Here is a 16750-nt window from a genome sequence, read left to right as displayed (position 1 = left end):
GGGTGATAACAAATTCCCAATTACTTAGAATTTTTAATTAAAATTAGGGCTAGGGTTAGAAATCCCTAAATTCTCTTGTTTTAGGCATTAGTTTATTTTTGGAAATTGTTCTGTTTTAAGAATTTTATTTTAGGTTCCTAGTTATAGAAGTAGTTTCCTTATATGTTTCCTTTCCTTAGTTCTACAGTTCAGTGGCCTATATAAGGAGGTAAAGTGTTATTAGCTTGATTATGTAGGAGAGTTATAAGTGTGTTCTATATTTCTGTGCTCTTTTAAAGTCTACTCTGTTGGCCGTGAGTAAGAACTATTAAGTTCTTATCACCGACACCCTTGGAATAAAGAACGAACTCGTTTACCATACGAATGACGTTACCACCCAGTTGAAATATCCCTCATTTGGTTTCCAACCTCGCAAGAACATCGTAAAAAATCGGATTAGAAGAATCATACAATGGAATGGGTAAGACGGCCCATAATTTCCCGAGTGTGATCATAACCCTAGAAGAAGACCAAGACTCAGTAGTGTTCTTCTGAGAGCCTTTGTGAATAGATTTGGTAAAAGCCTTTTGTGTTAATTCTTTCTCTAAATCTTCAAAACTCTTAATGGGAGGTTGATCTATCTTGGGAGCCATGAGGATTGAAAAGGGGTAGAAACTTGAAACAAGAGGTAGGTGTGGGAACGAACCTGATAGCGAAAGGAAAAACCTGAAAGAAGAAGATCTTAAGAAAAGATTGGTGAAGAATGGGAGGAAAAAAGGTGAAACATCATAGAAGAGAAGAAGAAAGACAGAGGGGTTTGAATTTCAGAGACTAAAGGAAATAATTAAAAAAAATCTTTGTCTTTCTTTCTTTCTTTTTTTGACAAAGGAAAAACAAGAAAACAACAACTAAGAAACAAGAGAAACACTAGCTACATAGGAGGATTCTTCTCTTGCTCAATGAGATGCATTATACTCAGAGGGGGAGAGGAGAGCCACACATTTGAACTGTATGTAGTCGCAGCTAGAGCTGCTAGATTACGTGCCACTTCATTGGCAGTCTTTCTAATGTACTCAAATTCCACCGAGTTGAAATTACTCAGGTCTTCTTTGATTCTTCTTATAGAGTTTTTAATTCTCCAACTTGGGTTGAAATGCTTGAACCTCAGAGCATTGATGACATTCAGAGAATCTCCTTCCAATATGATGTCTCTGAACCCTTTGGTTAGTCCCAACTTCACTGCCAATTCTGCACTATATGCCTCTGCTTCAATAACTGAGCAGTACTCAATGACCTTGTTCTTACACCCCTGCACCTCAGCCCTGCTGTCTCTAGAAATAACACCACAAGCAAAGCCTTTTGGTCCTGCAGCTCCATCAAAATTGATCTTAACTTTCACTCCTTCTGGTGGTTCCCAGTAATCTCTTTGATCTCCAGAATATCACTTTCACTTAGTTTCACTTCATCCATATTCACTTCAATCTTCATGTTGTACCAATACATGGCTTCTTGAATGACCTTTTGCACCTTAAGAGTCTTCTTATTAAACACCACATCATTTATCCTCTTCCATATAGCCCAGAATATGCATAACCCCATTCTCAGTTTGTCAATCCACCTCCTTCTTCTAACCACATACAAATGATGTTTTTGACAGTCATATTTGTACTTTCAGCAACTCTAAGGCTTAGAGGAGAGGCAAACAGCACTGCTTGAGTCAGCTGACAATATGGAAGCAGATGCTCCATAATTTCAGTGTTTCTTTCACATAGTCTACACTCATAATTGATTTCATGAATATGTTTCTTGATGTTGCTAGCAACTGGTAGACCATTTTTAAGCATCCTCCAGCCAAACATCTGTATTCTTGGTGGTATGTTTTTCACATTCCAAAACTTTTTCCACGACATCTCATTGTTTGTTGAAGTGGATAGAACTCTAGCTGTCAGAGTTTTGAGAAAGGATTTAGTTGAGAACTCACCTTTTGGATGATGAATCCACATAAGTTTGTCATTGGTGTTCTCCTCTGGATCATTAGATAAGTGGATCTCCATGATCTTGGTCACTTCAGTAGGATTGAATAGTTGCTGCAGCTTGGGTTCATCCGACTTTTGTTCACCTTGTAAAAAGAGATCTTTCACCTTCTTTGCACCTTGATCACCATTCTCACTCTTCTCTGGTCTCATAGTTTGAATGCCTGGAATCCATGGGTCCTCCCAAATGTCAATATCTTCACCTTTAACTACATTCCAACAACATCCATCTCTCATTTCTTCTCTGACTTTTAGCATAACACTCCAAGTTGCAGAACATCCATTTTTTTTCTTTAGCTCCCAGAAATTTCCTTCTTGACATACTTAGCTTTCATTATTTGACCCCAGACACACTCCTTATCTTCCAAGAATTTCCATATTAATTTGGCAATCATTGCCACGTTCAGCTGTTGTAGTGATCTAACTCCCAGTCCTCCCTGCTCCTTTTCCAGCTCAAAAATGCTCCAGTTAATGAAGTGCATTTTCTTCATTTCCTTGTCATGCCCCCACCAAAAGTTTCTCATGATTCTAGTCAGCTTGTCTAGCACCTTCTTAGGAATGATTAAAGTAGCCATGTAAAAAGAGGGTATTAATCCCAGTTCAGTCTTGATTAGCATTGTTCTTCCTGCATGAGATAAGAACACTCTCTTCCAACCAGCTGTCTTGGAGTCAAATCTGTCCTCCATCCCATCATGTAAAGATATCAGGTGAGCAGGCTTTAGGAGTTGATGTCCCAAATATTTATCAGCAGTTTACATCATTTGTACTCCAACAAATTGGCTATCTCCATTCTTTTTTCTCTAGGAACTCCTTTAGTGAAGAAAATTTCAGTAACGAGCCAAAAGAAAGACTAAAACTGGCATGTTTCAGTCATAAAAAGGACAATACGCATGGAAAAGGTGGGAGCGAAAACTCTGGGAACGTGGCGGTTGCATTAACTGCAAAATACATTCTCTTTTCTCCCTCATTTAAACTCGAACGAAAAGAGAAAAGACAAAACATAAGTATGGAAAATAGATGTTAGAATTTTCAGCAATTAGAAAGCTAATATGCCGAACTTAATGCTTTTAATGTTACTTATTGTTGGTTTTGTGATCTTTGTATCAGACTTTCCCTCGAGTCTTACTTAAAATGTATGATTCTTTAGGGGAAAAAAGAATGAATTGGCAATAAAATTTGAACGTGACCACATGCGACATGCCTCGCTAAATTATCAAGTTGGACGCATGATTTTAACAAGTGGCAGCGGGCCACTTTTGATCAAAACTAATACTGCACCAACGATTCAGATTTTGTTTTGAGTTTTAGGCGTATTTTAGTCTATTTCTTAAAACCTTCTTATGCGTATTTTAGCTTTTATTTCGGTTTTTGGTTTAGTTTCTCTGCTCTGACAAAAGAGCGAAAACTTTTTACTTGAAATGCAGTAACCAGCTATATCAAAACCCTAAAGCAATTTTAGGCAGCCTCCTCCAAAAACCCTAGAATCATACTTGAGAGAATGATGTTCTTCCGGAGTAAAATTTTCTCTTCTAGATCTATCACAAATGCTAGATTCTACTCTAGGAGCTACCCAGGAGGTAGTAATAGAAACAAACCCATTATTCTTGTTGGGGTTCCATCATCTAAATCTGTAATTAAAGGAGACCCAATCTCACTCGAGAGGAACAATGGTAGCTCTTCAAGAGCTCGTTAAGGAATCCAACTCTCGTACGAACAGATATGCCAAGTGGGTTACGGCTACTTTGGCTACAGTCTCCGGAGTCACAGTAATCGAGTTGATTCCAGGTGATGTGATGAAATATCCGTACAATGTTTTTGCTGGTAATCCTAAGGTAACTTTTCTGCTCCCTCATTGTTCCCGAGTTCAATTTTATGTTGTCTGCTTATAAAATCTGGTTAAATTTGTAACAAATCTTATGTTCTTATTAATCAGGAAGATGAGGAAGCATCCGAGGAGATGGATACTAAATCTGAAAGTAAATCAAATGGTAAGTGTAATTACTTTGCAAATTTGTGGGTAGCTTTTTATTTACTGGTAAAAGTTAATTTTAGTTATCTATGTTATAACATGTCATATAAACTACGACACAGCTACATCGGAATGGTGTTATATTTTTAGTTTTGGCTCAAACCCACACTATCACGTCAAACCTGGAATTGTACGACCATTTGGAATGGCCGAATATGCCCAAAACATGCATAGATGTGATATAGGTTTTGATTTAATACTTTAAATTTGATGCAAAATTCTAGTTTGGTTGGTGGTGTATCGCCTTGTGCGAATCGGATAAACAAAGGGTATTTTCTTGTTTAGGTTTAAAAGGATCTTCGTTCTGACATAAATGGATTCTTCTCTAATATACAATTTGCAAACTTTCTCTATCTCATTGTACAATCTGAAGAGCTTCAGAGAAATTTCAGGATAAGTAGAAATGGGCCAAAACCAAAATGGCAACCTTTCCTCTTCTGGTGCAGAAATCAATGGGGAATTCAAGTTTGCAACGAAAACCTCGTTCATGTAGCTCATCCTTTGCCTCATGTGACTGGAAATTTTCGGCCGATTTATGATGAACTTTCCGAGCATGCTTCACCTGTACCCCTGATTAGCTTAGACTTCAGCTCTTGTAACTTCCATTTGTTACTTTTTTATGCTTTGCAAACCTTCATTGTTACTCCTGCAATGCCTATCATACGTTTGTTTTGTTACAAAAATGATTTATATGTTTAAATCTGTAATAAATGTCATTGTCTTTAGGTGCAGCAGGAAACATTGGAGGTCCAAAGATAAGTCCAAAGCCTGCAGAAACTAAATCAGATTGTAAGTGATGTTCTGCAACATACTTTTTTTTTTCTTTCTAAATCATGAAATTGTATTACTCAAAGTAAAACCAAAGTTATACAAAAAAGGCTAGAGAGCCATAAGCTTTACTCCCTTCTCATATTTCATTCCTCCCAGAAAATCTGGTTTTCCTTCATAGTACAGGACAGTACCTCTTGAAAGTAGCACTCCTTTCTTTGCCATTTGGTCAGGGAAATTAGTACGATCCAAGTATCCAGCTCCATCTGTTTTTGAAGTGATGTGTGATTTAATACCTCTTGAAAGTAGTACCTCTGTTTGAACTTAATTATGTTTGGCATTTCATCCTCATATATCACTCTATTCCTTGTATGCCATAGCTCTGTCATAGTATTAAAGGCACAATTAAACCATATTGCCTGTATAGCACCACTCTTCCCTTTATCCACCTGTAAGTACTTCTTCAAAAGACTAATCTGTAACATACTAATTGAGAGTTGATGTTTTTGTTAGAAATGGTATGTGTTAACCTTAATTATTGTAGTTACTTGTGAAATTGCTTGTGCCTGTCAGATATGTTAAATCTGTAATAAATGTCATGGTCTTTAGGTGCATCAGGAAACATCGGAGGTCCAACGATGACATCAACGCCTACAGAAAGTAAATCAGATGGTAATCTATTATAACATATTAATCATTCACTAGCATCAATCATTCAATCATGGCTCTACTTTGTTTTTGCTCAAAATATATGGTGTAGTGCATTTCAATTGTCAGAACCAAGTATTGAAGCTTCAATAGAATGTGTAATGGATTACAGCCTTTATCTAGTTTGTGAAACATGGTTGGATGTGTATCTGGACGTATAGATTATGCAATTCTTGAGTTATTACTCTTGAACGGAAAACATGTTTGAAAGGGAATTTTGTACACCAGTATCTGAACATCTACATTTTCTGTTTAGAGAATAAATTGTAAAAACAAAATTCAGATTAATTGATTCTCTGATCTAATGGTATTTATGTGCAGCAAGAAGCATGAAGAGTGCACAGGTGGCTCCAAAACCTGCAGCAAGTAAATCAGATGGTTGATGGTTGTTCTATTAATGGGTATGTCATATGTGTTAATTGGATGGCTGATCTTAACTACTGTAATTACTTATGCGAGTCTATGGAATAACTTTTTATTTTAGTTATGAATGCTAAAACATGTTATAAGCAACCTCATACGAAATTGAACATCACAGATGTCATCGAATATAAAAAACTTCTAGGGATGCTTTTTTTTTTATTTTGTTTGAGCAATTGTTATTGAATTCAGTATGAAAACCAAAGACCGGAGACCCTTCTCCTCATCTTGTTAACATCTGAAGCATCTCCCTATATTTGCTTATACTATAAGCTATAGGATTTGCAGGGCCTCCGAGTAGGAGCCTTAGCGTGTTATCCAAGTTGGTGGACAGGCTTTAAGTAGGAAAAATGACTGGTAGTTGGGTCAATCTCGAATTACCCCAGCAGACCGTGGCTTTTTGTGTTGTTCTTCTTTGTAGAGAAAATCCCAAGAAACCTGATGAAAGGTTTCTGCGAAATCAATTATGCGAACTAAACCAGGTTTAGCACTCTTGATTCGCAAACCTAAGCAGTCCACTATGGAAGATTTGACGACTTTTTGGAATACTGATTGTTGGCTGGAGATAACCATAGGCAACACCACTTTTAGTCTCTTGGTCAACCTTAGAAATCATTTTAAAGATTAAGACACTGCCCATGAGACCAATTTTTCAGGTACTTCCTAAATAGAAAAGAAACTTTCTTCGAGGATCAAAGACAACTAAGTGATCTTTGGTCTTCAATTGATAGTCCCCCATTTGTTAAATCGTACACACATTTCATAATTATCATCAGTGATAGATTTGGCACTTTGGTTTCTATATTAAATCTTATTTTTAAAAAAAGATTGATTTGAATTCCATGTTGGTGATAGTAGGCCTAGGAGAATCAGTGGTTGCGCGACTGCGCCTTTGATTAGAGATTTTTCATCTGTGAGCACTGTTAGTTATTCTATGATAGAATTTGGTGTAGCGGTCACTCTGTAGGTCCAGCTTTATGGCGCATCATCTTTCTTGTTTTAAACAATTTCTTCTAGTTATTCTATGATAGGAGAAAGTAAATTTGTTCTAGTAATTGTTTTAAGAAAAAAATTTACTTTAACGAGTTACGCTGTAAGTACAAATTTTTGGGTGACGATACAAATCACCATCTAAATTGGAGTTATATCACGGGTCAGATTTCGGAACACAAAGCAATTTCTATGTCGGTAAAGTATAACTTGGTCAAATTTGGGTCCTGAAAGTGGCAAATTCTGCATCACGGTGTAGATTTTGGACCACTAAACAAATTTGGGTCACTGATAAGCATAATCAGAGTAGGAGAAAATTACATATCACATTGGAACAAACGTGGATTTTGGAACACGTGGAAAATTATAGACCACCATGAGGTAGATTTTACATTGAAAACTTCCAAGAAAAACAACCTTTTGGTAAGGATTTAACCAGATAAAATATGAGCAAACCAACTGCTGAGATAGACCCCCTGTAGTAAAATCAGGTTCACAACAACAACAAAAAAGGACATGCCCGTTTAGTGTCCATCATTTATAACAAAGCAGTAATACCAGCTGTATAGTTTATACACGCAGGGCCTGTCCTGCCCGGCATCTCCTCCGAACCGTACTACATTATTAGATTCTAAAGGAATCCCTTCTTTTTGCAACTTCGGATTGCATCACCAAACATCTCCTCAAAATTATATTTGAACTGAAATCCCATACATAGGCTTGTTTTCATTGAAATTCTGGATATTTGTCAGCTATAAATCTAGCCACATCATGTATTGTAAAATCAACTGAAGAACAAATGTCTTCCTTTTGCATTTTGGGATTCAAAAAGGAATATTTGTGCTGAAGCAACATCGTCTATATGTAATGCATTTGTAGGTTTAAGATGGATCATCATCGTCCTTCTGGTCATTTAAACAAAATACGACTTATAAATTTGTGCACACGACACGATTGAGTTAGGTGTCCTCCCTGAATTTTCTGAAAATGATTTTGAGAAATGTGAATACTGTAGTCAAGCAAAAATAACCAAGACTTCACATAAATCTGTTGTAAGAGAATCAAAACCACTAGACTTAATATATTCTGATTTGTGTGAATATGAAGGTATCCTAACTAGAAATGGCAAGAGGTATATCATGACGTTCATTGATGATTGTTCTAATTATACTTATGTTTATTTGTTGAGCCATAAGAACGAAGCTATTGAAAAGTTTAAGATTTTTATTGCTGAAATTGAAAATCAATTTGGTAGGAAAATTAAGAGATGTCGTAGTGATAGAGGTACTGAATATGATTCTACTCCTTTTACTGAAATTTATCAAACTAATGGTATTATACAATAAAGAACCACACCATATAATCCTCAAATGAATGGAAAAGCTGAAAGAAAGAATCGTACTCTTACTGAATTGATTGTTGCTTGTTTGCTTAGTTCTGGTGCTGCTTCTCATTGGTGGGGTGAATGTTTGTCAACTGTTTGCCATGTTTTGAACCGCATTCCTAATAATAAAACCATGATATCTCCTTATGAACTTTGGAGAAATATAAAACCTAATGTCTCTTATTTTAGAGTTTGGTGTTACTTAGCTTTTGTTAGAAAACCTGATCCTAAAAGACATAAGTTATAAAGTAGAGCTTATGAATGTGTTTTTATTGGTTATGCTCAAAACAGTAAAGCTTATAGGTTCTTTGATATTAATAATAAGGTCATTATTGAATCTATTGATGTTGATTTCTTTGAAGAGATATTTCCTTTTGAATCTAGAAATAATGGGGGTAATAGTGGGGGTTCAATACCTAGTATTCTACCTAGTGCTGATTCTGAACCTAGATTAGAAGAACCTAGAAGTGAAGAAACTAGCACTGAAATTGAACCTAGATGCAGTAAAAGAGCTAGGACTGAGACAAAAGATAAAAATCCTGATTTTGAATTTTACGCTATAGAGGAAGAACCTTCTAATATACAAGAGGCGTTTAGTTCTGTAGAGTCTAGTTTCTGGCAAGAAGCTGTAGTTAATGAATGGGATTCTCATATGTCTAATGGAACTTGGCGTATAGTAGATTTACCACCTGGTTGTAAGCCTATAGGTTGTAAATGGGTTTTGAAAAGGAAACTCAAAACTGATGGAACAGTAGATAAGCACAAGGCTAGACTGGTTGCTAAAGGATTTAGACAACGTGAGAACGTAGACTTTTTCGATACTTATTCTCCTGTTACTAGATTAACATCTATACGTGTTTTGATTGCTGTTGCCGCTGCTCATAATCTTGTTATTCATCAAATGGATGTTAAAACTGTTTTTTTGAATGGTGAACTAGAAGAGGAAATTTACATGGAACAACCTGAAGGTTTTGTAATTCCTGGAAAAGAACAGAAAGTATGTAAGCTAAAAAAATCTCTTTATGGTTTGAAACAAGCTCCTAAACAATGGCATCAGAAATTTGATAATTTAATGATTTCAAATAACTTCAGAATAAATGAGGGTGACAAATGCATCTACTATAAATCTGAGAATAATGTGTGATGATTGTTTGCTTGTATGTGGATGATTTGCTGATATTTGGTTCCAATTTATCTATTTTCAATGAAACTAAAAGCATGCTTAGTTTGAATTTTGACATGAAAGATTTCGGTGAAGCTAGTGTAATCTTGGGAATCAAAATAACTAGAACTAGTAGTGGTATTACTTTAGATCAATCTCACTACATTGAAAAAAATTCTAAAGAAGCACGATTATTTTGATTGTAATCCTGTTTGTACTCCTTTTGATCCTAGTGTGAAATTGTTTAAGAATACTGGAGAAAAAGTTAGACAATCTGAATATGCTAGTATAATTGGCAGTCTGCGTTATGCAACTGATTGTACTAGACCAGACATTGCATATGCAGTGGGAGTTCTGTTTAGGTTTACCAGTAATCCTAGTTTGGAACACTGGGATGCTATTGAGAGGGTTATGCGGTTTCTGAAAAGTACCACAAACCTAGGATTACACAATAAGAGGTATCCCGCAGTCCTTGAAGGATTTAGCGATGCTAATTGGAATACTCTCTCAGATGATTCCAAGTCCACCAGTACAATTGCTGCGGGCGCTATATCTTGGAGATCAAAGAAACATACAATTATAGCCCAATCTATGATGGAGGCTGAATTGATGGCACTAGCAGCAGCTAGTGAAGAGGCAGGATGTATGAAGAGTCTGCTGTTAGACATTCCAGTATGGGAAATACCGATACCAGCCACTTTGATCCACTGCGATAGTACCGCGGCTATCGGAGTAGTAGAGAACTGTTATAATAACAGTAAGAATCGACAGATACGTCGAAATAACGACACAGTTAGAGAATTTCTCACAACTGGTGTTGTTAGAGTAGATCATGTAAGGTCTGAAGGAAATATAGATGACACTTTGACGAAAGGATTAGCAAGAGAAAAGGTATGGAATATCTCTAAAAGTATGGGACTTTTGCCCGTGAGAAGTTGAGTCATTTGTAATGGATACCCAACCTAGTAATAGGTTCAAAGGGACTAGACGAAGTTACAAATGATACGATAGAGTCATGCATTTCCATAGCATGATATCATGAAGTAGGAAACAGGTTGAGTTTTTTAACTCTTAATGATGTCTATAGCTCTTAAGTTAGAGAGGGATACACAGGAATATTCTTGATAGACTCACCTATGCGAATGCGAAGGTGTGGCCGCCTTCTATGAGAAATTGGGCATTTTTCTAGATCATTTGTTAAAAAAGGGGATAAGCACATGGCCTAAATGTGCGAACTTAAGGACTTTACTCTAGATATAATTGTGCGTGTTAAATAATCTAATATTAGTTAGAGTTCAAGACGCAATTCACTCTACTCACCTAGTAATTAGAAAGTTTAACACTATGCAGAGGTTCAAGTCGAAAGGCACCTCTGCAGATGCACAACTATACATCATTTTCTCAATGTTTTTTGAAATATAAGTGGGGGATTGTTGGGGTATATATTTAAAAACATAGTTTTGTAATTTTATGCCAAACATAGAGAGGTAGGGTGGTGTTATTGTTTTGGGCTCCCACACTATAGACTTGGGTTTGAGTGTCACCCCATGCATTTGACTAGGTATAATTATATATCGATATGTATTTAATAAAATTCGGGAGAGCGGGGCCTTGGAGGTCTTGGGAGGTCTGTGATTCAAAAAAAAATAATATTTTTTGCACATTTGTCTTTTGGTTTTGAAAAACGTTTTAAGGTAATAATTCTCTAATAAATTGTCTTTAATTTTGGAAATAAAATATGCCCGTTTTCTGACTGTTACGGAAGATTAATGAGGGAAGTTACTCAGACTTTACTTTCATTAATTTTGATTTATTCTCTTTAGTTATATAAGACCAGTTTTTGAAGAGGATGAAAACAAGTTGTTTTTACATCTATTGAATTCTGAGCAAGTGATAGAGAGAGTAAGATTTGGTTCGATTTCTCAAGGTGCAGAGAAATCGAACAAAGAGAGTATCAGCTGCTTTATCCCATAGGTTTTCGACATTTTTGAATGCTAGCACAATCAAGAGGCAGAGTCGCGAAATACCTTAAAGATAGCGATCTAGTCCGCGACTCAGCTGTTTGAGATTCCATTTCATTATTGTTCAATGTTTCCAACAATTTTAAGGTATTGATTTTGCTATGGAGGTTGAAAAGAAGCGCGTTGATGATACCAACAAGCCTTTCAAATTTGAAGGGTTGCATTTCAGAAGGTGGAAGCTGAAGATGTTCTTTTATCTCAAACTAATGAAGCTGCATATGATTGTGTCGAGTGTTCATCCTGAAACCTTGGAACCTGCTGCTGATAAGACTGCTGTTGCTGGTGGTGCTGCTACAGATCCACCTCCTACCGGTGGTGTCGAAGAAGTTGTTTCTCAAACTCCTGAGGAGAAACAAAAGGCCATTGACAAATGGGTCGATAATGACTTTGATTGCAAAAACTACATTCTTAATGCATTATCTTACGATTTATATGAGTATTATTCAACTTTTGAAACTGCTAAAGATGTATGGGATGCATTACAGAAAAAATATGACACCGAGGAAGCGGGTTCAAAAAAATATGTTGTGAGCCGGTATGTGAGATACCAAATGGTGGATGACAAATCAGTTGTTGCACAGGCTCATGAACTTCAAAAAATTTACCACGAAATTGTGGCCGAAGGTATGAAAACTGATGAACAATTTCAAGTTTTTGTAATGATTGACAAGTTACCACCTAGCTGGAAAGATTTTCGTAATACTTTGCGTCACAAGACTAAATAATTTTCTCTTGAAAGTTTGATTGTTAAGCTCAGAGTTGAGGAAGAAGCTCGGAAACAAGATAAGAAGGAAGAGATTCTCATTGTTTCTAACAATAAGACTCATCCGAATTTGAAACCTAAGAAAAGGGATATGAAACCTAACCCGAACCAGAAGAAAGGAGGAAGGCCTAATCAAAAAAAGACCCAACACCCACCGAAAAATGGACAGAATTCTAATTCTGAGTTTCTTTGTTATATATGTAATAAACCAAACCACATGGATAGGAATTGCAGGTTTAACAAGGAAAAGAATAACGCACAAGCTAATGCTGTGGGTGACGTTATAATTTCCATGGTCTCTGATCCATAGTTCTACATGGTTGGTGGATCTGATGGGTGGTGGATAGACAGTGGTGTTTCGCGTCATTGTTGTTTTGGTAGGTCCATGTTTAAGACTTATGCTGAAACCAAAGACAAGAAAGTGTTATTGGGAGACTCTCACAACACTATGGTGAAAGGTTCTGGTACGGTAGAGTTGAAGTTTACTTCTGGAAAGACACTCATGCTGAAAGATGTCCTTCACACTCCAGAAATGAGAAAGAACCTTGTTTCCGGCTATCTTCTCACAAGGCTGGCCTGTATCAAACTATTGGGTATAATATTTACACTATAACTAAGAATAAGAGTTTTGTAGGAAAGGGTTATGCTACTGATGGAATGTTTAAGCTTAATGTTGATGCTATGAATAAAATTGATTATTCTGCTTATATGGTTTGCAATTTTAATGTTTGGCATGGTAGGCTTTGTCATGTGGGTAAAAATTTAGTAAATAACATGAGCAAGTTAGGTGTCCTCCCTGAATTTTCAGAAAATGATTTTGAGAAATGTGAATATTGTAGTCAAGCAAAAATAACCAAGACTTCACATAAATCTGTTGTAAGAGAATCAAAACCACTAGACTTAATACATTCTGATTTGTGTGAATATGAAGGTATCCTAACTAGAAATGGCAAAAGGGTATATCATGACGTTCATTGATGATTGTTCTAATTATACTTATGTTTATCTGTTGAGCCATAAGAACGAAGCTATTGAAAAGTTTAAGATTTTTATTGCTGAAATTGAAAATCAATTTGGTAGGAAAATTAAGAGATTTCGTAGTGATAGAGGTACTGAATATGATTCTTCTTTTTTTACTGAAATTTATCAAATTAATGATATTATACATGAAAGAACTGCACCATATAATCCTCAAATGAACGGGAAAGCTGAAAGAAAGAATCGTACTCTTACTGAATTGACGGTTGCTTGTTTGCGTAGTTCTGGTGTTGCTTCTCATTTGTGGAGTGAATGTTTGTCAACTGTTTGCCATGTTTTGAACCGCATTCCTAATAATAAAACCATGATATCTCCTTATGAACTTTGGAGAAATAGAAAACCTAATGTCTCTTATTTTAGAGTTTGGTGTTACTTAGCTTTTGTTAGAAAACCTGATCCTAAAAGACATAAGTTATAAAGTAGAGCTTATGAATGTGTTTTTATTGGTTATGCTCAAAACAGTAAAGCTTATAGGTTCTTTGATATTAATAATAAGTTCATTATTGAATCTATTGATGTTGATTTCTTTGAAGAGAGATTTCCTTTTAAATCTAGAAATAGTGGGGGTAATAGTGGGGGTTCAATACCTAGTATTCTACCTAGTGCTGATTCTGAGCCTAGATTAGAAGAACCTAGAAGTGAAGAAACTAGCACTGAAATTGAACCTAGATGCAGTAAAAGAGCTAGGACTGAGACGAAAGATAAAAATCCTGATTTTGAATTTTACGCTATAGAGGAAGAACCTTCTAATTTATAAGAGGCGTTTAGTTCTGTAGACTCTAGTTTCTGGCAAGAAGCTGTAGATAATGGATGGGATTCTCATATGTCTAATGGAACTTGGCGTATAGTAGATTAACCACCTGGTTGTAAGCTTATAGGTTGTAAATGGGTTTTGAAAAGGAAACTCAAACCTGATGGAACAGTAGATAAGCACAAGAATAGACTGGTTGCTAAAGGATTTAGACAACGTGAGAACGTAGACTTTTTTGGTAATTATTCTCCTGTTACTAGATTAACATCTATACGTGTTTTGATTGTTGTTCCCGCTGCTCATAATCTTGTTATTCATCAAATGGATGTTAAAACTGCTTTTTTGAATGGTGAACTAGAAGAGGAAATTTACATGGAACAACCTGAAGGTTTTGTAATTCCTGGACAAGAACAGAAAGTATGTAAGCTAGAAAAATCTCTTTATGGTTTTAAACAAGCTCCTAAACAATGGCATGAGAAATTTGATAATTTAATGATTTCAAATAACTTCAGAATAAATGAGGGTGACAAATGCATCTGCTATAAATCTGATAATGATGTGTGTGTGATTGTTTGCTTGTATGTGGATGATTTGTTGATATTTGGTTCCAATTTATCTATTGTCAATGAAACTAAAAGCATGCTTAGTTTGAATTTTTACATGAAAGATTTGGGTGAAGCTAGTGTAATCTTGGGAATCAAAATAACTAGAACTAGTAGTGGTATTACTTTAGATCAATCTCACTACATTGAAAAAATTCTGAAGAAGTATGATTATTTTGATTGTAATCATGTTTGTACTCCTTTTGATCCTAGTGTGAAATTGTTTAAGAATACTGGACAAAAATTTAGACAATCTTTATATGCTAGTATAATTGGCAGTCTGCGTTATGCAACTGATTGTACTAGACCATACATTGCATATGTAGTGGGAGTTTTGTTCAGGTTTACCAGTAATCCTAGTTTGGAACACTGGGATGCTATTGAGAGGGTTATGCGGTATCTGAAAATAACCACAAACCTAGGATTACACTATAAGAGGAATCCCGCAGTCCTTGAAGGATTTAGCGATGCTAATAGGAATGCTCTCTCAGATGATTCCAAGGCCACCAGTGGATATGTTTTTACAATTGTTGGGGGAGTTGTATCTTTGAGATCAAAGAAACAGACAATTATAGCCCAATCTACGATGGAGGCTGAACTGTGGGACTAGCAGCGGCTAGTGAAGAGGCAGGATGGCTGAAGAGTCTGTTGTTAGACATTCCAGTATGGGAAAAACCGATACCATCCACTTTGATCCACTGTGATAGTACCGCGGCTATCAGAGTAGTAGACAATTGTTATAATAACAGTAAGACTCGACATATACGTCGAAAGCACGACACAGTTAGAGAATTTCTCACCACTGGTGTTGTTAGAGTAGATCATGTAAGGTCTGAAGGAAATATAGCTGATACTTTGACGAAAGTATTAGCAAGAGAAAAGGTATGGAATATCTCTAAAAGTATGGGACTTTTGCCCGTGAGAAGTTGATTCATTTGTAATGGATACCCAACCTAGTAATAGGTTCAAAGGGACTAGACGAAGTTACAAATGATACGATAGAGTCATGCATTCCCATAGCATGATATCCTGAAGTAGGAAACAAGTTGCGTTTTTTAACTCTTAATGATGCCTATAGCTCTTAAGTTAGAGTGGCATACACAGGAATATTCTTGATAGACTCACCTATGCGAATGCGAAGGTGTGGCCTCCTTCTATGAGAAATTGGGAATTTCTCTAGATCATTTGTTAAAAAAAGGGATAAGCACATGGCCTAAATGTGCGAACTTAAGGACTTTACTCTAGATATAATTGTGCGTGTTAAATAATCTAATAGTAGTTAGAGTTCAAGACGAAATTCACTCTAGTCACCTAGTAATTAGAAAGTTTAACACTATGCAGAGGTTCAAGTCGAAAGGAACCTCTGCAGATGCACAACTATACATCATTTGCTCAAAGTTTTTTGAAATATAAGTGGGGGATTGTTGGGGTATATATTTAAAAACATAGTTTTGTAATTTTATGCCAAACATAAAGAGGTAGTGTGGTGGTATTGTTTTGGGCTCCCACATTATAGACTTGGGTTCAAGTCTCACCCCATGCATTTGACTAGGTATAATTATATATCTATATGTATTTAATAAAATCGGGAGAGCGGGGCCTTGGGGGTCTTGGGAGGTCTGTTATTCAAAAAAAAAACTATTTTTTGCACATTTGACTTTTGGTTTTGAAAAACGTTTTAAGGTAATAATTCTCTATTAAAATGTCTTTAATTTTGGCAATAAAGTCTTCCCGTTTTCTGACTGTTACGGAAGATTAATGAGGGTAGTTACTCAGACTTTATTTTCATTAATTTTGATTGATTCTCTTTAGTTATGTAAGACCAGTTTTTGCAGAGGATGAAAACTAGTTGTTTTATCATCTATTGAATTCTGAGCAAGTGATAGAGAGAGTAAGATTTGGTTCGATTTCTCAATGTGCAGAGAAATCGAACAAAGAGAGTATCAGCCGTTTTATCCCATAGGTTTTCGACATTTTTGACTTCTAGCACAATCAAGGGGCAGGGTCGTGAAATACCTTGAAGATAGCGACCTAGTCCGCGACTCAGCTGTTTGAGATTCCATTTTTCATTATTGTTCACTGTTTCCAACAATTTTAAGGTA

General features: G+C 36.0%; 1 protein-coding gene across 2 annotated transcripts; it reads left to right on the top strand.

Moving 5' to 3' along the window:
- Positions 1-3400: 3400 nt before the first annotated feature.
- On the top strand, positions 3401-6097 carry LOC113319472. 2 transcript variants are annotated; one of them, XM_026567721.1, is made up of 5 exons: positions 3401-3844; positions 3946-4000; positions 4768-4830; positions 5419-5481; positions 5839-6097. In XM_026567721.1, exons 1-5 carry the CDS (start codon positions 3680-3682, stop codon positions 5898-5900), a joined length of 408 nt encoding a protein of 135 aa, XP_026423506.1. In that variant the 5' UTR covers positions 3401-3679; the 3' UTR covers positions 5901-6097. The 2 variants fall into 2 exon arrangements, with proteins under 2 accessions (XP_026423506.1, XP_026423507.1); XM_026567722.1 differs by lacking the exon at positions 5419-5481.
- Positions 6098-16750: the final 10653 nt, after the last annotated feature.

The sequence above is a fragment of the Papaver somniferum genome, chromosome 10 (assembly GCF_003573695.1).
Source record: "Papaver somniferum cultivar HN1 chromosome 10, ASM357369v1, whole genome shotgun sequence".
NCBI classification, from domain to species: domain Eukaryota; kingdom Viridiplantae; phylum Streptophyta; class Magnoliopsida; order Ranunculales; family Papaveraceae; genus Papaver; species Papaver somniferum.
The sequence above is the reverse complement of the archived record's forward strand: the minus strand, read 5'-3'. Positions and strand labels throughout refer to the sequence as shown.